The sequence below is a fragment of the Nematolebias whitei genome, chromosome 12 (assembly GCF_014905685.2).
Source record: "Nematolebias whitei isolate Nwh7 chromosome 12, NemWhi1, whole genome shotgun sequence".
Lineage (NCBI taxonomy): Eukaryota > Metazoa > Chordata > Actinopteri > Cyprinodontiformes > Rivulidae > Nematolebias > Nematolebias whitei.
The window spans coordinates 8,361,219-8,388,415 of record NC_056509.1 but is presented as its reverse complement, the minus strand read 5'-3'; the positions used below and the strand labels follow the sequence as shown (position 1 = coordinate 8,388,415).

Below are 27,197 nucleotides of genomic sequence, written 5' to 3'. Positions count from 1 at the left end.
GTCACAGCTGTTGTAATCACGTCTTGTCTTGTCCTTGTATATAAGCCTCCTGTCCTGTGTTGTTCCTTTGTCGGTTCGTCGTTGGGTATAGCCTGTCCTGTCCTGCCTGTGTGATCTTGATTCTTGATTCCATGTAAGTTTTGCTGCCATGTCAGCCTTTGATTTATTATTATTATTATTATTGAAAGTATTTTGTTTTATACGTCTGCCTCCTGAGTCCTGCCTGCGCAACTGGGTTCTTCTGTCCTGATCTGCCACGAAAATCCTGACAGTCACAGTTGAATTAAATGAGTGGTTTACTTCAACATTAGAAATGGTATGAACTAAACACACTTTTGATTATAAAGATATTGTAAAATAGTAATGATAATATAAAAAAGAAGAGTGTTCTTTCAATTGATTAATTCAGGATACAATTAAATAGTCTCCTGATGAGATAATTTGTATTTCTGGATTCAAATCAATGAAATGACAGTTCCTGTCCCCTCAAGGTCTTCAGAGACAGATTGATGTAGGAGGGCTTGTTCACTACATTGACATTGACTGAAAAGGATTGTTGGAATTATTTATAGTGCAAAGAGTGTCATTTATTGAATTGGTTGCACACTAGAATGTTTTGATGTATATATTTATTGAGAAAATGGTCCTGTTTTATTATGCAGGCCAGGTTGATAGCGAGCTGAAGGTCCAGGCCTAGAGCCTAAAGAAAGGATTGCTCTTGTAGTGCTGAAGATTTCTGCTTCTCCTGCCAGGCTGGTAGGAGGCTCCTTGCAGCCAACTGAACAATTTTGTCCCTACTCCACTATGACATTTGTCAGCCCACGACCTGCACTGAACCAAGCACTTGATAAGTAACTTGCTTGGGACCTGAATCAACCCCAGCTTGGGGTGAAAGAACTGAAGGGTGTGGGTGTGTTGCTTAAGGAACTGTGGGATTGTCCCCCCCCCCTATTTGTTTTTTTTTTTTTTTGTGTGTTTTTGCACATTCTTTATATGGCCATATGGTTGATTTCACTAATGTTGTAAATATGTATACATTTTTCTTCACTATAAATATAAGCCACCCGCAACAGCAAACTTCTAGTCTCTGTCTGCGCCTTCATGAGGCGTACCTTATCTTCTGAGAAAATAGCCCATTTGACATTTTTCTTTATCAACCATTTACATTGATATATTGCAGCATATTAATTTTTTATAAATATGCTACACCATGGAGAATGACTTCCGCACAGCTTTGAGGCGATTCTGGTCCACCATCTGGCATCTCAGGGGGGGAAAGCGGTATAGCACCAACACTGTTTATAGTGGGGGTGGTGTGCTGCTGACCTCAACTCAGGATGTCGTGGGTCATTGGGCAGAATACTTTGAAGACCTCCTCAATCCCACCGGCACATCTTGCACTGAGGAAGTGGAGCCTGGGGACTCTGGGTCGGGCCCTCCAATCTCTGGTGGTCACCGACGTGGTTAAAAAGCTCCTCGGTGGCAGGGCCCCAGGGGTGGATGAGATTCGCCCGGAGTTCCTTAAGGCTCTGGATGTTGTAGGGTTGTGTTGGCTTACGCGACTCTGCAATATTGCATGGACATCGGGAAGTTCCCCTAGATTGGCAGACTGGAGTGGTGGTCCCCCTATTCAAAAAGGGGGACCGTAAAGTGTGTTCCAACTACAGGGGGATCACGCTCTTAAGCCTCCCTGGTAAGGTCTATTCGGGGGTTCTGGAGAGGAGGGTTCATTTAATAGTTGAACCTCGGATTCATGAGGAGCACTGCGGTTTTTATCCTGGTCGTGGAACACTGGAAAAGCTCTACACTCTCAACAGGGTCCTGGAGGGTGTGTGGGAGTTTGCCCAACATGTTCTTTGTGGACTTGGAGAAGGCGTTTGACCACGTCCCTCGGGGAACCCTGTGGGGGTACTCTGGGAGTATGGGGCCCTTTGATACAGGCTGTTAGGTCCCTGTATGACCGGTGTCAGAGCCTGGTCCGCATTGCTGGCAGTAAGTCGGGCTTGTTCCCGGTGAGAGTTGGACTCCGCCAAGGTTGCCCTTTGTCACCGATTCTGTTCATAACTTTTATGGACAGAATTTCTAGGCGCAGCCAAGGTGTTGAGGGGATCTGTTTTGGTGGCCTTTGGATTGCATCTCTGCTTTTTGCAGATGATGTGGTCCTATTGGCTTCATCAGATCATGATATACAGCTTTCGCAGGAGCGTTTCGCAGCCGAGTGTGACACGGCCGGGATGAAGATCAGTTCCTCCAAATCCGAGGCCATGGTCTTGAGCCGGAAAAGTGTAGAGTGCCCTCTCTGGGTCAGGGAGGAGGTTCTGCCCCAAGTGGAGAAGTTCAAGTATCTTGGGGTCTTGTTCACGATTGAGGGAAAAATGGAACGTGAAATCGATAGGCGGATAGGTGCAGCGTCGGCAGTGAAGCGGGCGCTGGACAGGTCTGTTGTGGTGAAGAGAAAGCTGAGTCAAAAGGTGAAGCTCTCAATTTACTGAATGATCTACGTTGCTACCCTCATCTATGGTCAGGAGCTTTGGGTTGTGACCGAAAGAATGAGATCTTAGATACAAGTGGCCAAAATGAGTTTTCTCTGCAGGGTGTCTGGGCTCTCCCTTAGAGATGGGGTGAGAAGCTCAATCATCCGGGAGGGACTCAGAGTAGAGCTGCTGCTTCTTCATGTCAAGAGGAGCCAGTTGAGGTGGCTCGGGCATCTGGTTAGGATGCCTCCTGGACGCCTCCCTGGTGAGGTGTCCCACACGTCCCACCAGGAGGAGACCCAGAGGAAGACCCAGGACACGCTGGAGGGACTGTGTTTCTCGGGTGGCCTGGGAACGCCTCGGGATTCCCCCGGAGGAGCTGGCCAAAGTGGCTGGGGAGAGGGAAGTCTGGGCCTCCCTACTTAAGTTGCTACCCCCGCAACCCAACCCTGGATAAGCGGAAGAAAATGGATGGATGTTCTTTCAGCGAGTGCATTAGAAGAAGAGCGCTGAAGTGTTTGTGTTAGAAAACTCTACACATAGAAGACAACATTAAGGAATCACAAAACATTACATTAATTAAAAATTAAAACGTAATTAAAACATTACAGGAATTCAAAAACCATCAACAAATGGACCATGGCCCCTTCAGATCTCCTGCTGAACTCCTGCCCTGCATTTATTTTCACTTATGGGCCTGTTTTACTTTCTCTTGTCTTATCCAAACTCTAATTGAATGAGGATAAGAGAATTGGTTTTCTCCAATTAAAGTCTGAGCTGCCCGCCGTTATTCAGAGGGGATGGTATTCTGTGAAGGAGATTGATCCCCCCCCCCCCCCTCCCCCGGCTGTGGGCCACGTGGAGTCTGTACCGGCCAAGTAATTCAATCAGATTTACGGAGAATGGCGTCATGAGCAGCTACAAGGAGAACCTGTCCTTATTGTGCATGTGTGTGTGTGTGTGTGTGTGTGTGTGTGTGTGTGTGTGTGTGTGTGCGTGCGTGTGTGTGTGTGTGTGTGTGTGTGTGTGTGTGTTTGTGTGTGTGCGTGTGTGTGTGTGTGTGTGTGTGTATGTGTCATATATCTATTTTCACAGGCCTCTAAGTGCATGGTCCCATCTCCTTAATAAAAACATATTACTCTGGATGTTTTTAGGTCTGAAAAATACGTTTGTATTCTTTTGTTCAGCATCTTAAATGTCAGGGGAAATAATGAAATAAGAAATATAAATAAACGAAAACCACCTTATGTTTGAGAAACATTAAATGTTGACTCCAATAATCGATGCCAAAGTTTTAACTGAAGCTGTGTTATTTTGTGTAGTGCTTGGAGTCTGTGTCAGAATTGATTCACAGCTACCACCACACCAAACTGTAGCTCAAAATCAGTAAAATTTAGTTAGAACCATTTTCTTGTTGGCTGATGTGGATTAGATGAGGAGGCCATCTTGAATGACGTTTACTCTAAAAATCACAATCAGTTATAGATGTGCATTCAATGACTACTTGGATACTTTTATTAAAATCTATAGCATATATTGCAAACACAACAAGCTAACACATACACAGACACAAGAAAATCATTATCAAATGCAAAAGTGTGATAAATATCTATGTTGTATTGTTGATGCCTATTCTTTTTTTAGATATATACTGTATGAGAGTTAGAAAGTGGAAATGGCAACAGATTTCTGTCAGTCTTTAAACATCAGAAAAGAGACAAAAATTGACTTGGAAAATGGAAAAATATGCAAGAAGTCTCCAAATTGATCCAAAGACACAGAGAGAGAAAATGGAGACATGGAGTTTAAGTGATAAGGAAAGAGAGAGGGATAGCAGGAGTGGGATAGAGGTGAAGGAGGATCTTAATGTGTAGATAAAAGCATCTCACTCTCATCTTGAGATTTGAACCCGTGGCCTCTTGCAATGGCTGATGACTCACCCACATCGGCACATCCCAAACCCAAAACGCATCCATCGCTGCCACTGAGGACACAGCGGATGACATCAGACAGGATGCCTGCGCACACCTCGGCCTGTTGGACAGAGTAAAGGACAGCGTTCATCTCCTGATTGATCTCAGCCACTGAACACATTCATCCAAACCATAAAAGACCTACAGTAGATTGACACTAATGCTGTAAGCAGAGCCTGGAGAAAGCTGATCTAATTGAAGCGCTGTGTAACTGTGATATCAGTTTTCAGGTCATTAGACAGAACAGGTGTGAACCTGTAATGGTAAGTATAGGGGGATGCAAAGAGGACACACCAGCCTCAATTCCATGCTATGAAATAGTTGGTAGCACATTTATTTAAACAGAGCAAAATTAAGAATAATTAAGTCAGTCCCAGGTTATTAGCTTTAAAAGAAACAAACCTGTCCTGAATCTTGAGAATAGGCTGTATCAAAGTTGAAGGTCTTTAGTGGACTTTTGCTTTCCCGTCCCAATGTCAGTGTGGAGTGAGGTAGATTTTTGGTGACTGGTTCAATTATAGTGACTCTTTTCTTGGATGGGTCGATCCGGAGCACCGGCGGTTGACATTGGCTCTCTGACAGCAGTCGGCTCACCCTCAGCACGACTTTGACCTGTGCACCGAAGGAAATTAAAGACTCGTGTTGACATTTGATGTACAAACAGTTATAAATGGGTGATCACTCAGTGGAATACACATTTTACAGAATAAACTTATCAGGAAATCACAAATAGGCGAGGTTAAAGTGAGTTTTTGTCTGCCTGTTTGGGGTCTGGTCAGAGAGGTAAAACGTTCAGGAGGGGAACACAGACAGACGTCTACGCATCAACATTCTTTGAAAGGACCAAAGAGATCCAAAAAGACCTTGATACAATCCCTCAAGTGACTTCTAGCCCCAAAGTATAGAATGGCATATCTGGAAAACCTTAAAAAAGAAACCAAAAGAAAAACTCAGATCTCCTTTGCATTGTATCTACATCAAGTTTAGCACCGATGATGGAGCTACAGGCCTTATCTTTAAGGCTAACTCCAACACTCTATGTAGGAAACCCCCTGGAAGGAGGCCCCTTGTGTATAAAATATTGTTCTTTTAGCCATGATTCATATCTCATGAGCGCAGGTGAGGGCTGAAACAACTACAGACTAGTAAACCAAGAACATTGTCATTTGTCTCAGTTCCTTCTTTGTCAACATAGACCAGAACAGCACAGTCATTACTGTAGATAAGAGGCCAATCCATCCATCTCTGCTTCATCCTGCTATTACTTGTGAACGAGAATCCCAAGTACTGAAACTCTGTCACTTGAGGCAGACTCAGCACCAGAGAAAAAATAAGATTCCAACTTTTTCTGGATGAAAGCTAAGACCTCAGACTTTTCAGCTTCTGAGCTTCTCACTCAGATATAGACCACTCAAGCACACACAAAAGGTCATGGTTTGAAAAAGCAAAAAGGACCACATCATCTGCAAAAAACGAGAGTAAGAACACAAGATTCTCAATAAGACACCCTCCTATGCAAATCTGTACCTTGAGATCAGAAACAAGAAAAAGTCCTGGTGAGGTCCAACTGACAACAAAAAATATTATTCTTTTTAAAAGCCTGACTTTGTGCCAAGAATGTGGACACAGTTCTTGTTTTGGATAGACAGGGAGTGGATAATCCTTAGAAGCAACCTTAGCAGGTCATACTCCCACAGCAGTGCCCACAAAATCCCTAAGGACACAAATTTAAGTATTATCCAGATCCACAAAACACCCAACCATCCATCCATCCTTCCATCCATCCATTATCTTTACCCACTTCTTCCTTTCTGGGTCACAGGGGTCACTGGTGCCCATATTAAGCAGTCACTGTGCGAGAGGTGGAGGACACCCTGGACATGTCAGAAGTCCATCTTAGGGCCACATAAGTCCCTTTGCCAATGATAAGTGCAACTCCACTTGGCTCTCATCTTATCAGTTCTTCTCAGGTGGAGGTGATTTGCCTCTGTGACTTGTTTCTTTGCTCTGTGGGCAAGATCATCAATGCAAAGTGGGTAGTATCGTAACAGTTCATTGTGTTCAGCTCACTCACCCTGTTGTGGTCCTTAATCACCCTATAATCTGACATCAATTTATTTAGCTTATCCCTGCACTGCTTAAAAATGTGGGTGTAGCCATGCTGAGCCATCAACTCCAATGTCTCTCTGTAAATGTGTTCATTTCTTGTGGTTCTGTACGTCAACACAATCAGAGAGGAAGTGGAGGTTCAGATGTAGTTTGTCCATCCAGTGACGTAGTTCCGTTGGCCAATCAAAGGCTGCTGTCTGCTAACGTCAAAATTAGCACCTTGGAGCAGTATGATTAAGGTGGTCCCATAAATGGGTCTGAGTGGAGTGGGTACCAACAATGGGCAGGCCCTTAACTAGTGTGGAGAAGAATCAATGAAAGTTTAGATTGTGGTAAAGTGCCAATAGAGACAAGACAAACAACCATTCACTCTCTCACTCACACCTAGGGACAATTTAGAGTCACCAATCAGCCTAACATGCATGTTTTGGTCAGTGGAAGGAAACCAGAGTACCTGGAGAAAACTGATGCAAGCATGGAGAGAACATACAAACTCCCCCCCAAAAAAGTCCCCGGCCAGGATTCGATCCAGAAACCTTCTCGCTGAGAAGAACCACCTCTACGAGGCACCATGCTGCCCTTCCAAGCATGTGAACTGAAAAATCTAAGTCTCTCAGCATCTCTGCAAGGGTAAATATCTGGTCTACCATTCCACTACCAGAATGTCAGCCACAGTGCTCCTCTGGAATCTGACATTTGACCATCAGTTGAAAACTTCCATTCCAACACCATAATGTTAACCTTCCCAGGAATGGAGAAGAGTGTGATCCCCTTATAATCAAAAGATATGCTCGGACATCTATTTTTGTCAACCATCACAGAGTGAAAAGGGGGAATTGGTAAGACCCTTCATCCATATGTACATGTTGTCAACATGAAAACTTGAAAAATAAGTGAAGTACAAACTTCCATTTTGGTGTGTGGCTGCATCTAGATGTAAGAAAAATGCCATTGAAAAATAAAGTTGCCACATCGAAATCTAAGATAGCCATCAATATTTATGTATGCAAACTGGCCACCCCTATCATTGAGGAAACCATGCTTTCTAGTTGTTTTTATTGTTATTAGTAATTCTAATTTCTGCAAATGATTAGGGTGGCCACAGCACGGTGGTGCAACTGGTAGAGCTGCTGCCTCTCAGCAAGCAGGTCCCTGGTTCAAATCCCGGTCCAGGGGCCTTTCTGGGTGGAGTTTGCATGCTCTCTCCATGCATACGTGGGTTTTCTCTGGGTACTTCGATTTCCTCCCACAGACCAAAAACATGCATGTTAGACTGATTGGTAACTCTAAATTGTTCCTAGGTGTGAGTGAGAGAGTGAATGGTTGTTTGTCTCTATGTGGCCCTGTGATGGACTTGCGACCCGTCCAGGATGTACCCCGCCTCTCGCACAGTGATTGCTGGACATGGGCACGAGCGACCCCCGTGACCCAAAATGGAAGAAGCGGGTAAAAAATAATGGATAGATGGATTAGGGTGGCCATTGAGGTGGACAAAGATTAATCTATGATGGCCAAGGCCATGATTAGCCACCCCCTAACTCCTTCATTGTGCCTGGTGGTGGATAAAACTTTTCCCTTCACTCACCAGGATCTGACAGTGCACTGCCTCAAACAAGAAAAAAAATCCTACCTCTCTTCTACACAATGTAACGCCTACCCGCTTTAATATCTTACACTAAAAACATTAAGGTTTACTTGAATCCCCTGTTCATATCAAAAACTACAAGCATTCACTATTCAAATCCCTCAGCAACATAAGACCGTTTGTTAAAATCAGAACCACCACACCAGTCTTCTACTTTACAGGCATTGTCTTGCCTATAGAGTGCGAAACTAGGTTACATGCTTTTAAAATGAAGCTTGTATATTAAACAAACGAATAATGATCTCCGATTTAAACAAAATAAATTGTCAACAGATGTATAAACTGCATAAATGCTGTAATTGAAACAAAGACCAAAAATAATAAATGGTAAATGGACTGTACTTATGAGCCTTTCTATCTATTCAAGACACTTTAAGTGCTTTACAAAATACCGGAAATCTGTGCCCTCATTTACCTCAACACACATTCATACGGCACTCTACTATGTCTCTACAAAGATAATCTGAATCTGTAGAGACTAATCAGAGCTTTAGATCACATTCATACACCAATGGGACACATATCAGATGCAATGAGGGGTTCAGTGTCTTGCCCAAGGACACTTCAACATGTGACTGCTGGTGGAATCAAACCCCCCAACTCTCCCATTGGAGGATGACTGCTCTAACCACTCAGCCACAGCTATCCTAAGAAGGCAAAAGAAACGTTAAAACTGCTGTCAGTGGCCCATTAGGGTCACCAGCCACACATCTGTCTGTCACTCCCTGATCACACTTTTAAAAAGATAGGCAGACAAAAACAGAGTTGAAAGTAAACCTCACATGAACTGTCACTATTAAAGTCACATTTAAAAACTTCCTGGACCGTTAAAGCGACGTATCATGATGAGTGGACAGAGCAATTTTATCCACCAGTAGCTACAATGGCAGAGCCAGGGGGTGGCCAATGGTAGCCTTGATCCCACCAGCCACACAAATAATTTGAGGAAGGTGTATTTCCATGTACAAAGTATTATAAAAACTAGAAAACATAGTTTCCTAAAATGATAGAGGTGGCTGTTTTATATATACTGTATATGGTGATGGCCGTCTTGGATTTTGACATGGCAGCCCAATTTATTAAAAGAAACATTTCTGGTACCTAGATGCAGCCTCACACCTAAATGGAAGTTGGTACTTCAATTATTTTTCAAGTTGTCATGCTCAAAACATGGTATTTCCAATTCCCTTATTTCGCTCTGCAATGGGAAAGTGCAAAGATGACTGAAAAACCAGACACTCAAACTTGTGCACTGCCTAAAATGACTATATAACATGATGTCACACACATGGATAGTGGAGTGCTTGAAACTATACATCAACAGAACACTAAAAGCCTTCATAAAGCACTCAGTGGAAATGTGGAAGACGATTCTAGAGGCCAACTTAAAGCCAATTGCACAAGTCATCATCAAGTGTGCATACCAAGGTGATGCTCTGTCCCCACTCATGTTCTACATAGGCCTGAACCTTCTCAGCCAGATCACTGCAAAATGTGGCCATGGATATTAGTTCCAAAGCGGAATAATCATCAGTCACCTCCTCTACATGGATGGTATCAAGCTGTATGACATTCACTGTATCTGGATACACAAGGACACTGGAATGTTATTCGGACTGATTAAATGCTGTCGAATGGTATGCAAGAGAGGCAATATAGACTCAACTTAAGGGGATGAACAACCTGAAGGCAACATTGCAGGTGTTCAGGACAGCTACAAATATCATGGAATCCCACAAGCAAATAGTAATTATGAGGCCACAAGAAAGTCAGCCACAATCAAGTACATACAAAGAGAGTAAGAAAAGTCATAAAGAGCCAGCTGAATGGCAAGAACAAAGTTGGAGCCCTCAACACATATGCAGTGCCAGTCATCAGATACCCAGCTGGTATAACAGCCTGGCCAAAGAAGGACACAGAAGATATTGTAATCAAAACTTGAAAGCTTCTCATAATGCATGGAGGGTTTCACCCCAAGTCCAGCACCCTGAGACTATACACTAAGAGAAATGAGGAAGGCAGAGGACTAGTGAGAGTCTGAGCTACTATACAGGATGAAACAACAAAGATCCTGGAATACATCAGGAGGAAAGCCCCCAACAATGAATTGCTGGGTGATTGTCTCAGGGAGCTGCAGAAACCCAATGTTGAAGAAGAAGAACAAGAGGAACCACCATGGAAAGATGAGCTCCTACACAGCATGTACCACTGGCAGATTGGAAAACTACTGATATTAATGAATCTTACCAGGGTCTAGAGAGGGCTGGACTGAAAGACAGCACAGAGGTACTAATCATGGTAGCACAAGAACAGGCTTTCAGCATAAGAGCAATAGAAATAGGGTCTACCATACCAGACAAGATCCAAGATGCAGGCTGTGCAAAGAAACCGCTGAGACAGTCCAACAAATAATAGTAGGGTTTAATATTCATTCAAAATTTATTTATACAGGTTAGTTCCCATTGAGCATCAATGACTCATTTACAAGAGTGTCCAAGTATACAAGAATATCTACACAGGCAAAGCATACATGGAATGCCATAACAAGTGGCTAGAATAAGATACAAGAACATCTGTCCCGAGTATGGACTGGAAGTCTCATAAAGTGGGAGATGCCACTAAGTGCTAAGATATTGTGGGACTTGGAGATCCAGATCAATAAAAACGTGATGGCTAACCAACCGGACATTGTGGTGGTCGACAAGCAAGAGAAGAAGAAGTGACTGTAACATCAGGAAGAAGGAGCACAATAAGCTTGAGCAATACGAAGAGCTAAAAGAAAAACTACAGAAGCTGTGGAGAGTCAAGGCATCAGGTGGTCATTGGAACACTTGACGCTGTTACTTCCAAACTGGAAGAGTGGCAACAACAGATCCCAGGAACAACCTTAGAGATCTGTGTCCAAAAGAATGCAGTCCAAGGAACAGCTAAGATTCTGAACAGAACCCTCAAACTCCCAGGCCTCATTTGAAGTGAAGTGGATCCACCCAAGTGGAGGAGTAGGACAAGCTACAAGTTTATATATACTGTATATATATCCATTTATCCATCCATTATTCTGAAGTCGGGTCTCGGGGGCAGCAACTTGAGCAGGGAGGCCCAGACATCTCTTTCCACAGCCACCTCTTCTAGCTCTTCTGGGAGGATTCCAAGGCATTCCCAGGCCAACAGAGAGACCACATCATCTGCAAAGAGCAGATATGGAATCCTGAGGCCACCCAACCAGAAATCCTCCGCCAGCTGGCCGCACCAAGAAATTCTGTCCATAAAAGTTATGAACAGAATCGTCACAACAGGCAGCCCTGGCGGAGTCCAACTCCCACCCTGAAGGGGTCCGACTTACTGCCGGCAATGCGAACCAAGCTCTCGTAATGCTTGTATAGGGATTGAACAGCCCATAACAATGGGTCTCCAATCCCATACTCACAGAGAACCCCCCACAGTGTACCTCAAGGAACACGGTCAAATGCCTTCTCCAAGTCCACAAAACACATGTACACGGTTGTCGGATGGACAAACTCCCATGACCCTTCAAATACCCTAGTGAGAGTAAAGAGTTGATCCAGTGTTCCACGACCAGGACGGAACCCACATTGTTCCTCCTGAATCTGAGGTTTGACCAACAATCGGACTCGCTTCTCCAGTAACCTTGAATAGACCTTACCAGGGAGGCTAAGGAGAGTGATGCTCCTATAATTGGAGCACACCCTCCGGTCCCGCTTTTTAAAGAGGGGAACTACCACCCCAGTCTGCCAATCCAGTGGGACTGCCCCCGATGTCCACGCGACGTTGCAAAGGTGTGTCAGCCAAGACAGCCCCACAACATCCAGAGCCTTAAGGAAATCAGGGTGAATCTCATCCACTCCCGGAGCCCTGCTGCCTTTGAGCTTTTTAATTACCTCGGCAACCTCAGCTACGGTTATGGACGGATCAACCCCAAAGTCCCCTGACTCAGCTTCCTCCATGGAAGATGTGCTAATGGGATTGAGAAGGCCCAAGAAATATTCCTTCCACCTCCCATTGACATCACTGGTTGAGGTCAACAGCACCCCACCATCATTGAACACAGTGTTAGTAAAGTGATGCTTTTCCCTCCTCAGCCACCTGATGGCTTGCCAGAATCTTTTCGGAGCCGACCAAGAGTCTCTATCCATGATCTCACCAAACTCCTTCCACATCCGAGCTTTTGCTTCAGCAACAGCCAAGGCTGCACACTGCTTGGCCCTCTGGTACTCCTCAGCTGTCTCCAGAGTCCCACTGGCCAACAAGGCCCAATAGGACTCCTTTTTTAGCTTGACAGCCTCCCTAATCCGGGGTGTCCACCACCGAGTTCGTGGATAACCACCGCGAGAAGCACCAACAACCTTTCGGCCACAGCTCAAGTCAGCTACCTCAACAAGCGAGGTGCGGAACATGGCCCACTCAGACTCAATGTCCCCCACCTCAGCTGGGATGCGGTTAAAGATCTCACGGAGGTGAGAGTTGAAGATCTCTCTGACGGGTTCTTCTGCCAGGCGTTCCCAGCAAACCCTCACTACACGTTTGGGTCTACCGGGTCTGTCAGGCATCTTCAACCGCCATCTGATCCAACTCACTACCAGGTGGTGATCACTTGACAGCTCAGCTCCTCTCTTTACCCGAGTGTCCAAAACAAACGGCCGCAAATCAGAATACATAACTATGAAGTCAATCATTAATCTACGACCAAGGGCATCCTGGTGCCAAGTGCACTTATGTTCCAACATGGTGTTCGTGATGGACAAACTATGACTAGCACAGAAGTCCAACAACAGAACACCGCTCGGGTTGCGGAGGATGTGTGTGTATGCAATGATGACACGAATTTTGAAATAAAACGAAAACATCATTCAGTGAGTAAAGTGTCTGATTTCAGCCTGACTGTCAGTTCGAATGATCTCACAGCGGCTTCTCTGCACCCATCCTCCACACAAAAGGAGCCGGTATCTTCAAACAGGTTTTTAAAAAGTCACCGCAGCTCGAGAAAACACACAGACTGCTCGCTTGACACAGCAGCAAAAAATGAATGTTTTCAGCAGACCGAGCCCAGGAGAAAACCTCGCTCTCAGCCCAGGGTGTGTTCTGCCCCTTCTGACCGCAGCGGAGACAAAACGCGTGTCCCCGTGCCAGCGACAGCCCCCACCCAAGCAACGTCACATTGCTGAGGGCGAGCACGCCTCCCCTCAGCGCACGTCAGCTCACATCAGTTCTGATGTGAGCCCACAGCCTGAGCGCGGCACAGAGGCTTTGACTTGGCTGACGTCCGTAAAAGACATGACGCATCAGAAAAACGCGTGCCCGCTCCCAGAGCGTTACGCGAAGTGGCAGCGAGCGTGCTCCCTGAACAGCTGGCTGAACTGTCTTATCAGCAAGGGTTACACGCTGCAGTCGCAGCTCAACCCCCACCGTTCAGAGGGATTATAGAGATGGTTCTGTCATCTTCAGAACAGATCTCATCCCTTCATGCAGAAGTTCAGGAACTACTGGTAAAAAATGTAATTTCCAGGGTTCCCAACAGAGAGGAAAACACAGGGTTTTACTCACATTACTTCCTTGTTCCGAAACGGACCGGAGGGATGAGACCCATCTTAGATTTATTCATTTTCAACAAGTTGATTATGGAGAGACAGTTTCACATGTTGACAACCAGACAGCTGTTGAACAACATTCACCAGAACGACTGGTTTACCTCCATTGATCTCAAAGACGCTTATTTTCACATTCCAATCATTCCAAAGCACAGAAAGTTCCTGCGCTTCTCCTTCCAAGGGACCCAGTACCAACACAACAAGCTTCCGTTCGGTTACTCCCTCGCACCACGCACGTTTTCCAAATTCGTGGACACGGCCCTGCAGCCGCTACACAGAGCAGGGATGAGAATTCTGTTTAACTTGGACAATCTACTGTTGCTGACCCGATCCAGGCAGGAAGCAACGGCGCAAACCAAAGCGCTGACATCACACCTGTTAAATCTCGGCTTCGCCATGAACTGGGAGAAGAGCTCGATTCTCCCGGCCCAGATGATCGTTTATCTGTGAGTGGAGCTAAACTCTGTCACTATGAGGGCCCGTTAATCACAAACGAGAGCCAAAACTCTAAAAGACCAGCTCCACCACGTAAAACCCGGCAGAGTAGTGACAGCTGTCTCCATCATGAAACTGTTAGGAACAATGTCGTCAGCTCACGCGGTGGTCCCGCTGGGCTTACTTCACATGAGACATCTCCAGAGGTGGTTCGCTCGTCTGTGCATAGATCCAGTAAGGCAGAAGAGGCGGAGGATTTCTGTGCCCCCCTCCGTGGGAACTGACCTGAAACATTGGGGAAATCCCCTCACGTTGTCGGAGGGAGTCCCTGTCAGCAGATCTACATCACATGTCTCAGTTTTCACAGACGCATCCCTGTCAGGTTAGGGAGGAACGTGCCTGTCATGGGCGGTGGGGGTGCTGTGGCCAGCTCACACATCAGCTCACATAAATGTTTTGGAATGTCACACGGTTTTGAATGTGATTCAACATTTTGCTCCCTTGCTGCAGAATCAGCATGTTCTGATCCACACAGACAACAAGGTCACTGCAGCTTACATAAACCGGCAGGGGGGCGTGCACTCAGCCCAAATGTTACACATTGCGAGACAGCTGCTATGTTGGGCACACAAAAACCTGCTCTCCATCAGAGCAGTGTACATCCCCAGCATCCTGAAAAGAGGAGCGGACATAATGTCCAGGGGCGGTCCGCGCCACGGGGACTGGAGTCTCCATCCCGAGCTGATTTCTCGGATCTGGGAGAAATTTGGCAGAGCAGAAGTGGACCTATCTGCCACACGGGAGAACGCCCAGTGTCAACTATGGTTCTCACTGAGCCCACGGGACGATCCACCGTTAGGAGTGGACGCGTTTGCCCACAGCCCGTGGCCCAAAATGCTCCTTTACGCTTTTTCCCCAGTCCCTCTAATATCATGGTTTCTGAACCGAGTTCAGGAGGAAGAACTGTCTGCCATCCGGATAGCCCCTGAGCGCGTGAGCGCCCCGTGGTTTCCAATCCTGCGACGTCTGTTATCGAGTTGTCCGTGGAAACTGCCATGGAGGGACGATACTCTCCTCCAGGTGGGAGGAGCAATCAGGAGCCACCCAGAAATAGACCAGCATCTTTGGGTCTGGCCGCTGAGCGGATTCGCTTAAAGAAGATGGGTCTCTCTCAAAAAGTAGTGCGCACAATCTAGGATCCACACGTTGCCTTCACCACAGCGCTGTATACATCAAAGTGGACAGCTTTTCAACGCTGCTGTACGGAAAAAGGTGTAGAGGCCATCTCATGTCCACTAGGTGGCGTGCTGTCCTTTCTGCAGCAGCTGATGGACAGAAATCTGTCATTCAGCACAATTGAAACGTATGCTGCAGCCATCTCTTCCTGTCACAAAGGCTTTGGTGACATAACAGTTTTTAATCACCCGCTGATGAAGCGTTTTCTAAAAGGTGTACAAAGGCACAGACCTGTGTCACGCCCACTAACTCCTCAGTGGGACTTAACGATGGTTCTGCAGGCCCTGATCAAAGCTCCTTTTGAGCCGTTAGGTCAGGTTTCGATTAAATTCTTGTCACTTAAAACAGCCCTGCTGTTGGCTTTGACATCTTCAAAGAGAGTGAGTGATTTATCTGCTCTCTCTGTTGCTCCGTCATGCCTCAGGGTTCAAGCTGATGGCAGTTCAACTGATCTGAGACCTAACCCAGCGTTTATGCCTAAACGATAAAAACATCACGAGCTCATTTAAATCGAGAATGATAACGTTGGAGGGTTTTTTTCCCTCCTCCCCACAAATCAGAAGAAAAAGAATCTTTTCATCTTCTCTGCCCTGTGCGTGCGTTGGCATGTTACGTAGCACGCACGGCCACATTGTGTCAGACTCAACATTTGTTTGTGCATTATAGAGACGCCTCTGCAGGTCACCCGTTATCCACCCAGCGCCTGTCACACTGGCTGTGTGAGGCCATTTCTGAAGCTTACAGAGCATCAGGTTTTGAGCCCCCTGACAACCTCAGGGCGCACTCGACCAGAGGAATCGCATCCTCGACAGCCTTGCATAATGGTATGACAATGCAGGATATTTGCACTGCGGCCGCGTGGTCATTGCCCTGCTCATTCATTCGCTTCTATCTGCGTGATGTGTCGGCTCACTCCATGACGCATTCTGTCCTCGATGCCTTAACAGAATTAATCTCATTGTTTTCATGGAACTTCGTTTAAACTCACATCTGACTGCATGCAATTACAGTGTGAGATATTTGTTATCAGTCACAAGTTTGTGACTGTTGGTTTTTGTTCTAATGTCACTAATCAGTTCATGACTACTGTTACCAATCAGTTAATTTGATTACTAATCAGTTCATTTATTATGAATCTGTTCACTGTTTTTTCAGCTTCTCCCCTTTTCCCATGGAGAACTTTTCTCTCCGGGCGCCCATGTACACGGAATGCGTAAATTACGCAGCGCCTGTCTGTACATGGTGCGCGTAATTACGCAGCGCGTATTTACGCACATGGAGGGCTGAGGGATAAAATGTTTTTTGATGCAAGCGGGCGCTTCCAGTGAGGCAAAGACTACATCCTGCTTCGCCTTGAACCCACAAACGACAGCCTTAAAGGGCGAAGCCTATATGAAATAGAACGTTGGTTACGTACTGTTACCCCAGATTCTATGAGTATAGGCGTAGCCCTTTAAGCTCTGGGCCTCAAAGGCTCCTAAATGGCTGAAGAAAAAAGCTATTTGGGAGTCAATTACCCGCTCTCAACGTAATTTATACGGACTGGGTGGGGCCCACACGACAGGTGGGCGTGGACTAAATTTTTCAGTGCAACGCTTTGCATAACTGGATAAAACCCACAAGCGACAGCCTTAAAGGGCTACGCCTATACTCATAGAATCTGGGGTTACAGTACGTAACCAAAGAATTCTTTTCACAAAGATGGCCTCCTTTACTCCTCTCTCAAACCATCGTTCCTCTCTGTCCAGGATGTGAACATCTTCATCCCTGAAAGAGTGACCGCTGGCCTGGAGATGAGTGTAGACCGCAGAGTTGGCTGTTTAGTTTCCCCGATGTAAAACTGATCACAGCCCTCCTGACACTGAACAGTATACACAATATTACTCTGTTTGTGCTGGGGGACTGGATCTTTGAGATGAACCAGTCTTTGCCGTAATGTATTTTGGGGTTTAAAAGCCACTGGGACGTTGTGTTTAGAAAATAAACGTCTCTGCTGCTGTTATTGCTAGTATCACTCAGCCCTCTGTGAATAGTGAACAGCCATCAGTGTGCTAATGATCCATTGTTAGGCTGATGGTCCTTCTTGATCATGTGATCAGCTGGTTTTGGTTGTCAGCAGCAAACTGGTTGATCCACTCTGAGAAGTTGCTGTTTATAAGACTGAGCTGAATACAGCACCTCAGACTGAGGAAGTCTTTTGGATGAAAGACAAAACGTTTCTAGATTTGTTTTTGTTTTGCTTTGTTTTGTTTTTTTAATGTCCAGAGGACCAGATTAAACTTTTTTAGATTTCTGAAATCATGTTACAATCTACAAGAATGTGAACAAAGGTATTAAGGGTCAATAATCCAAACTACACTCTTTATCTCATCTATTATCATGTCTCCTAACTATGTATCCTTTTCTATCTCCATCATGACAGCATCACGTTCACATTCTATGTGCAACACAACAAAAGCCTCACATTCTTCATTCAGACTGAAATCGGACATATGCATCCTGACACCCAGATGGATCTGGTTGTCTTGATATTTCACAGAATCACATTACACCACGATGAGATCATCCCTCACTGCCTGAATTAAAAAATCAGTCATGACGGTCATGTTCGTTCTGCAACTGATGACTTCTTAGAGTCTGTAAAGGATTGTTCCTGCATATGCAAGAAGTGGAAGTCTAAGTCCATTGAACGTGTCAAACTCTATTTATAGGGATTAAAACATTTAAGAGAACCATTCACATGTTAAAAAAAAAAAAAAGCCCCTTGGCTCACACACAGAGCTGAGTGCTGGAGCAGGTGGGGTCTGTCTGAGCCCGTGTCTGTAACTCTAGACCAAACCCAGGAGTCCATCTACGAGACAATGGGAGGGAGGGGGGCAACCATATTGATCTCCTCGGTTTCTCTCCCAGAGGAGGTGGGGAAGAACAAGATGGAGACATTAGCGCCGCATTTCAGTGTATCATGGAGGCTGAGTGATATAGGATCTCTTCTAAATTGACTGTGATCTCTTTATGCCACAAGTTGGAGGGTGAAAAACACATTCAAGGTCCTGTTTGTGGTAAAGGATGGTTGGAGGTTCTCGCAACTGTACAGTGGGTTGCAAAAGATTTATCCCTCCATGCTATTCTTTCTATTTTGTTGCCTTACAACATGAAATTTAAATCCATTAAAAATTTTATTTCAACTATTTTCTACAAGAAAATAACATGATTAAATAGTTTGAAAATTTAATATAATATAAACTGAAAAGTAATGGGAACCAATGTATTCACTGCCAGTCAGTACTTTACAGCTGTTATTGAAGTTTTGTAGAATTATTACCTATAATCAAATTAAAAATCCAAATACATTTAAAGTTTTAAGGCAACAAACTAAAATTATTACTTAATACTAGAGTAATACCTACACAATTACTCTTGTAATACACTCATCAAATTAATTTATTTTAAATAATACAACTTTTAAACTTACACAGCTAATACAAAATTTAAAGCCTGCATAATTAACTGCAATGTAAGCAAGTGAAATCCATCCATCCAGCATCTATCATCCACCCATCATCCAGCCATCATCCATCCATCATCCATACATCATCCATCCATACATCATCCATCCATCCATCATCCATACGTCCATCATCCATACATCATCCATCCATTATCCATACATACATCTTCCATTCATCACCCATACATCATTCATACATCATCCATCATCCATACATCCATCATCCATACATCATCCATCCATACATCATCCATCATCCATCCTTCCATCCATCATCCATCATTCCATAATCCATTCATCATCCAAAATCCATTCATCCATCCATCATCTATCCATCCTCCATAATCCATACTTCCATCATTGATCATCGATCAATCCATTCATCTATCCATCCATCCATCATCCATTTATCCATCATCTATCATCCATCATCCACCCATTTATCCATCAATCATTCATCATCCATCCTTCATCCATTCATCCATCATCTATCATCCATCATCCACCCATTTATCCATCAATCATTCATCATCCATCATCTATACTTCCATGCATCATTAGTCCTTCCATCTATCATACATTCTTCCATCTATCATCCATCCTTCTATCCATCATCCATCCATCCATTATCCATCCATCCATCCATCTGTCCATCCATCATCCGTCTGTTCATCCACCCATTCATCATCCATCATCCAACCACCCATCATCCATCCATCTATTCATCATCCATCATCCATCTATCCATCATTCATCTGTCCTTCCACCCATCCATCATCCATCCAGCCATCATCCATCCAGCCATCATCCATCCAGCCATCACCCATTCATGCATCTATCCATTATCTTTACCCGCTTCTTCCTTTTTGGGTCTCTCTCTCTCTCTCCCTCTCTCCCTCCCTCCCTCCCTCCCTCCCTCCCTCCCTCTCTCTCTCTCTCACACACACACACTCACACACTCACACACACACACACACACACACACACACACCTGGGGACAATTTAGAGTTACCAGTCAACCTAACATTCATGTTTTTGATCAGTGGGAGGAAACGGGAGTACCCAGAGAAAACCCACGCAGCACAGAGGAAACATACAAACTCCACCCAGACAGGTCAGGCAGGGATTTGACCTGGCAACCTTCTTGCTGAAAGGCAACAGCTCTACCAACTGATCCATCGTGCAAGTTCCACTGTGCAAGTGAGATCACTGAGAGGACAGAAACAACAGTTTTTGAACAGTGAGCTGTGTAAGAATGTGAAGTCCACCTTCAGCACATCGGGTGAGTCTTTAGTCCTGGCAGCAGCTTGCAGCAGGCAGGAGGGGACCGGAGGTGGGTTTTTCTGGATGATCTCCCTGAAGCAGGTGGAGAGATTGGAGGGAGCTGGATCAGAAGTCTGATCCTTTTTCCTCAATGTCATGTTGAGCTTCTCAGCCGCCCTGCAAGGACAAAGACAGGAAGAATTAGTGCGTGTATGGGGGGACACTGCAACACTTAAAACAATCCGTTCTGGAACTAAAACTTCTCTCTGGAAAACTTTTTTTTTAAAACTGTACACAGAAGCGATTGTCTGTACCATTTGCTTCTCCAAATAAAATATAAATAAAAATAAAAACCTAGAAATATCCCCACCATATTGGGCTAATATGATTTATGTAATGTATTAATGCAATATTGTGAAATTTGTAATTACCTTTGTAACTAATGGAAGAGCATGTAGGAGCGTATCTGTATGTGTGCAGCTAATTAAATGATACAGAGTTTAACGATCCAAACACCTACACCGCGTGTCAAGTTAAGGTCCACGGCCCAGAAATGGTCCTTGCTACAGTTTTATGTGGTCTGCAAGACAAGTTTGTACTACACCTGTCCCAGCAAGCACCAGACGTCATGCCAGAGTTTTAAACTAATCTCATCACATGATGAAGAATGACAGAGTTACAGCCGTTTAAATCTAATATTATGTGTGAGCGCACAATCCAACACCGTCTGTTAACGCTCAGATTATTGTTGGGAATGAATTTCAGCTACTTCCACACCAAACCTCAGTATTTCTGAAAATGACTGAATTATAGCCATTTTGTGTCAGCTTATGTTGATTAGCTGTGGCGGCCATCTTAAATTGAGATTATTCCTGTAGTTAATTAGTTAAAGGCACATTCAATAATTACTTTCTGAAACTTTCATTAAAATCAGTTCCATGGTTCATGAGCTATTACAACAAACAAACAAACACGCACACAAACAGGCAGAAACATACTGGTAATCACCCGCCTTTTCCCATTAGATGATGGGCAGAAATGAATTTTGTATTTTATTTCTAAGCCAGATATCAGGGCTTTTTTTGATTCATTTGTCACAAGTTTCTAAAGTAACTAAATATAGTCAAGAAAATGAATTATTTACTGTAAGGGAATGAAAATACTCCAGACTCGTCAGCTGTGATTTCATGAATGAGCTGAGAGCTTAAAGGGATAAATGTCATAACTAAAACAGACAGGTCCCCATCACGTTTGACCTTATTGTTATTATTAATTACCGTAATTACCGGTCTATAAGCTGCTACTTTTTCACAGGCTTTGAACCCCGGATCTTATACAATGCTGCAGCTAATTTATGGATTTATTTTTTTTTGACGGGCTAACGAGCTTCCTGCCGCCAAAAACATTTAGCCTCATCACACCCGGGTGCTCACATAGTTGCCTAATATGTGTCTCTCTTGGGGGGTGGGTCTTTGTGACTTAGTGAAACTACCTGTAAGAATAAAGGTAAAAAATATAAAATTTGACCAATGAAATTATCGAACAGGTCACAGTCGAACCAATGAAACGGGGAGGAGAGAATGGGAGTGGGGGATTCCCCTGCATGCAACCAGAGCACAAGCTTGCAGCATATGAAGATAGCGATCAGTGACTTCCTGGTACGCTACTGTATTTGTTTTTAACAACAAAAGAGAGACGGAGGACGTGTGTGATAAAGTTTTTCTGAGGCTGTCCAATTCTTACACTAAAGAAGACGACTTTAGTGGTTTTAGTTCACAGGAGGAAGATGAACGTAGTGATCAGTGACTTTTCCTGGTAGGCTTCTGTATTCTTCTTTACCAGCCGTGTTACAGGCACTGTTGAGAGAAAAACATCCACTGTACGTATTTGTGTATGTTTCCATAACGTATTTAATTAAAAGGTTTTTTTTAATCGTTCTGTGTTACAATGTGGACACCCATGGCTTATACACAAGCATGGTTTATATATGTACAACATTGTTTTGTTTTGTTTTTTGTGTGTGTGCGGCTTATATTTGGGTGCGCTCTTTGGTCCAGAAATTACGGTAGTTGTGGTTCATATGAAAAGCTTTTTTCATTAAATAATTTAAGACACAATGACAAAGTGAAAATGCATTTCTACAAAGTAATGCCAGTTAAATAAAAATAATATAAAATGAGTGACTGCATGAATAAAGTGACCGTTTCAATAAAACTCAGTGAAAAGATTAAAAAGTTCAAATCAGGGGTGGAAACTAAAGGATTTCAGAATTCATACATGTTCCCCAGACATTTGTTGAATCTATCACCAGGAAATGGAAGGAATATTAAAAAAATATTTTAAACTGTTTATTTGTATAAAGGCTCCTCTAGGGACTGGCACAGTGGTGTAGTCGAAGCAGCCGGTCAAAGCAGATGGTCTCTTGTCCTGAGTCTGGTTCTGCTGGAGGTTTCTTCCTTTTAAAAGGGAGTTTTTCTTTCCACTGTTTCCACTGTGTTTGCTCAGGATGGGAGACTGCAACGAAGCCAAGATTCAACTTGTCTGCTGGATTCCTTAGATAGAGAACTTTACTAATTGGCCTTTTTGTATGTGAATGTGCCCTGAGACAACTTTGTTGTGATTTGGCGCTATATAAATAAACTGAATTGAATTGAATTGAATTGAATGGGCAGCACGGTGGCGCAACTGGTAGAGCTGCTGCCTCTCAGCGAGCAGGTCCTTGGTTCAAACCCCGGTCCAGGGGCCTTTCTGTGTGGAGTTTGCATGTTCTCTCCGTGCATGCGTGGGTTTTCTCCGGGTACTCCGGTTTCCTCCCACAGACCAAAAACATGCATGTTAGGCTGATTGGTAACTCTAAATTGTCCCTAGGTGTGAGTGAGAGACTGAATGGTTGTTTGTCTCGTTTGTCTCTATGTGTCCCTGTGATTGAGACCCGTCCAGGGTGTACCCCGCCCCTCGCACAGTGATTGCTGGACATGGGCACCAGCGACCCCCGTGACCCAAAATGGATAAGCAGGTAAAGAAAATGGATGGATGGATGGATGAATTGAATAGTCTATGTGATATTCAGGTATACGGAGTATACCCACTAGAAAAGCCTAAGAATGTCAGTATACCCACTTAAAAGTGCCCAATTATACATGACATATCTTTAGGCACATGTCATTGATACATTAAACGGCAGTTAAGCACTTCATAACAATCTATCAGTAAGCAGCGCTTTGCTTTGTTACAGTTTTATAAATTATAGAACATGTTTTTAATACAAAGCTGACTGTTGTACAAAGTTTGTTCATTTATTCAAATATGGGGGCCGAGATGGTGTAGAGGCAGGGCAGCCGGCTTGGGACCCGAAAGTCCCAGGTTCGATCCCCAGTCATTGCACATCACGTGGCGTCTCTGGGCAGCACGTCTCATCCCCAAAATGTCCCCCTGGCGCTTTCAATAGCTGCCCACTGCACCACCTGGTGGTGGATGGGTTAAATGCAGAGACTAATTTCGCCATTGTATGGAAACATACAGTGCTGACATTGTGATGACATTATTATTATTATTATTATTATATAAGCACCAGAGAAATTTGAAAATGTTCAATATGCTTAAAAATCAAAATAAATTGATGATTACATTGTACTAACCAGTGCACTTTGGTTTCTAAGCACATTATGCCTACTACAAAAATGTGGACTACACCACTGGACTGTCAGGCTGTAAATATTTTAGTGTACAGTATTTGTTAATACTTGTCTCTATATAAATGAATAATAAAATGAAATGTGTAAAAGTACCAAAAGTAGCTGTCCTCACAAACTGAGGGACCAGGTAAGAAGAAGGAAGGACCACCAAGGCCCCTGTGAGCATGCTGAAGGAGCGACATGGCTCAGCAGGTGAAATGGAGACTGAGCATACGACCACTGTTTTCCGAGTTCTTCACCAGTCTGAGCTTTTGAGAAATAAACTGTCTGAACATGTCTGATTACTGACAGCAGTGAAAGGGTACAACCAGGTGGGTGAATACTTTGTACAGGCCCTGCATGCAACACTTGCAGCCTTCCAAAAAGAGATCTGCAGACTTGCCTGGCCAGCAGAGACATGGCAGCTGTGTTGGCGATGGTCACTACTCTGGAGATCTTGGAGCTCGTCTGTAGCGTCCCGGTGTCACCACAGCTCAGCGTGGCACCATCTGCAGCCTGTCGGGGAGGGGGGAGGAAAGTGCTCATTATATAAATAACAGCCCAGTGAAAGGTGCAACTATCCTGGGAATAACTGAGGGCAGAACCATGGGAGCTCCTGAGTAATGAGGTTGTCTGAAGCTGAGAGCTGTGAACACACACTGTTTGTCTTACTGTGAACGCCGCTCGCTGCACTGATGTCTGATGATGACTTCTGATGAAGGATTGACTCAGAGTGGAAGAAATGATGTAAACAAAGCACCCCTCACTCCAAAAGTTACACAGCTAGACCTGGAGCGACTGCACATCTGCATCGTGAGCACAGTGCAACATGACGGCTGACGTCACAACTTGAACTCACCCACACTCACTGTAGGGCCTCGGTGCCTCTCCCCTCTGTGTTGCAGCCAACATAACATCCACTCGGGTTTTCTTTAAGTAACATCTAACCATTAAGAGTCAATTAGTGCCAAGAGGGATGTGCAGCAGTGGTTTGGAATGAGACTGGGCTGATGGAGACCCAAGGAAACCAGGATGATTTATAGATCCTTCCTCTTCTCCTCGTTATGACTCAGGGCTTCTGCTTCATTCACTTGTGCTCTCAAACTGTAGCTTATTTTCTCGTTTCCTCCCACTCTCTGTCTTTTCCTTCTGCCTCACATTTTTCAGTCATTAATTTCATCTTCTTCAGTTGATCCAAAATGCTGCTGCCAGAGTCTTAACTGGAGTTACTGGAAGAGATCATATCTCTCCAGTTTTAGTTTCTCTCCATTGGCTCCCTGTCAAATCCAGAATAGAATTCAAAATCTTACTTCTAACCTACAAAGCTCTCAACAACCTAGCTCCATCTTATATTACAGATCTTACTGTTCCATATGTTCCTAACAGAGCACTTTGCTCTTTGACTGCAGGTTTACTTGTGGTTCCTAGAGTTTCCAAAAGCAGAATGGGAGGCAGATCCTTCAGGCTCCTCTCTTGTGGAACCAACCTCCAGTTTCTGTCCGTGAGGCTGACACATTGTCCAGTTTTAAAACTAGGCTTAAGTCTTTCCTTTTTGATAAATCGTATAGTTAGGGTCGGCTTCTGTTTCCTGAGCTGTCCCTTAGTTCTGCTGCTATAGGCTTAGACCGCTGGAGGACAAACTGACCACATGTCCTCTCTCTGCTGCTGTCTTTACTTACTCTACTCTACCTGCTTGTATTTGTAATTATTTCTATCTTAACATGTTTTTTTGTCTTTCCTCCTATAGAAAGTAAGTAAGTGCTATCTGTTGTCATCATTGTATGTTTCCATACAATGGCAAAATTAGTTCTCTGCATTTAACCCATCGCACCTGGGATACACCCAGGTGGAGCAGTGAGCAGCTATGTAAGCACCCGGGGAGCAGTTAGGGATTGGTGTCTTGCTCAAAGACACTAAGACACATGGGAATGGCTGGGGACTTTTGGGTCCCAAGTCGGCTGTCCTAAATCTACCCCATCTCAGCCCCAACAATACACCTGAAAGTACACCAGAAACACCACCACAGAAGGTACATCTGGACCTGTCATTCTGTGTTTGTTTCTACTTCTTGTTCTTCAAACCCAGCCAGTCGAAGCAGATGGCTGCTTGGCCTGAGTCTGGTTCTGCTAGAGGTTTCTTCCTGTTAAAAGGGAGTTTTTCCTTTCCACTGTCTCCTTTGTTCTTGCTCAGGATGGGAAACTGTGACAAGGTGGAGATTCAACACAATCTGCTGCTTCTTTACATAGATAACTTTACTGATAGGTTTTATATGTATATGAATGTTTCTGTTCAGTGCCCTGAGATGACTTCTGTTGTGACTTGGCGCTATATAAACCAAACTGAATTGAAAATTCTTGTCCTTTTCAACCTTTCTTTCTTGTTATGCTTTCTACATTCATATTGTCTTGACCTGTGTTATTTTATGTAAGTGACAGAAACCTCAAACTGGACCAGCTCCTGAATCGTTTTCTAGAGATCATGTGATTGTTCTAATTATTAGACAAGAGTCTCAGTCAGTTTTTATTCATGCCATCATGTGCATCTTGGGTGGTTCCAGATAACTATTTCACTTCACACTTTAACCTAGAATGCCAGGCATGAAATGTGATTGGATCTCAGGTCCTTCCTTCCCTCTAAATCAAAGCAGAGAATGATTTAAAGCGGCAGGCTGTAATGCACTCTCGTGCCTCGTGTGCGGGAAATTAACTGGCTGTGTAGAGGATGTCAGCTGAGTGGTCCGTCAGTGTTGCCCAGAACACGTTCATGTAAAAACTGATAAGAATGTGGCCATATGCCCCCTCTGTGCTTGGTATTTTTAAATCTCAGTGTGCTCCCAATGTGCCACGGTTGAATGCACAGCTACAGTGTGTGCAGAAATGGTGTTGAATGTAAAATATCAGAAAGAAAGAAGTTGTTTGCAAATATTATAAAATCTGAATACAACCAGGTTAGGAACTACAAGAAAAATCTTAGAACAAATTTCAGGATGTGATGTTTGATGCTGTGCTAGCATCCATTTGTACCTAATTATAGATTGTAGGCCATACATTATAGATTATAAACCGTGCCTCCATCTTTGTTGTCCCCATCGTAGAGCAAAGAGGGGAGCTGGAAACACCGTCTGTCTGTCCATGTTGTGAGATAACTTGAAGAATAAGCGAGGTATTGACTTACATTTTGGTGTGTGGCTACATCTGGGGTGAGAAAGGTTCTTTTGAAAATTGAGCTGCCTCGTCAAAATCCAAGATGGCTGCCACCATATATATTTGTAAAC

At 44.2% G+C, this 27,197-nt stretch overlaps 1 protein-coding gene across 1 annotated transcript in view; it reads right to left on the bottom strand.

The window, feature by feature from the left end:
• The window catches only part of kif26bb (kinesin family member 26Bb), a 104,213-nt gene that overhangs the window by 65,366 nt on the left and 11,650 nt on the right, over window positions 1-27,197 (bottom strand). Inside the window, exons 3-6 of the mRNA XM_037686076.1 lie at window positions 24,327-24,439; window positions 20,255-20,426; window positions 4,850-5,059; window positions 4,415-4,508 (exon numbers count right to left, since the gene is read on the bottom strand). Of these exons, the coding sequence (XP_037542004.1) occupies window positions 4,415-4,508; window positions 4,850-5,059; window positions 20,255-20,426; window positions 24,327-24,439 (589 nt within the window). The remainder of the gene's footprint in view (window positions 1-4,414; window positions 4,509-4,849; window positions 5,060-20,254; window positions 20,427-24,326; window positions 24,440-27,197) is intronic.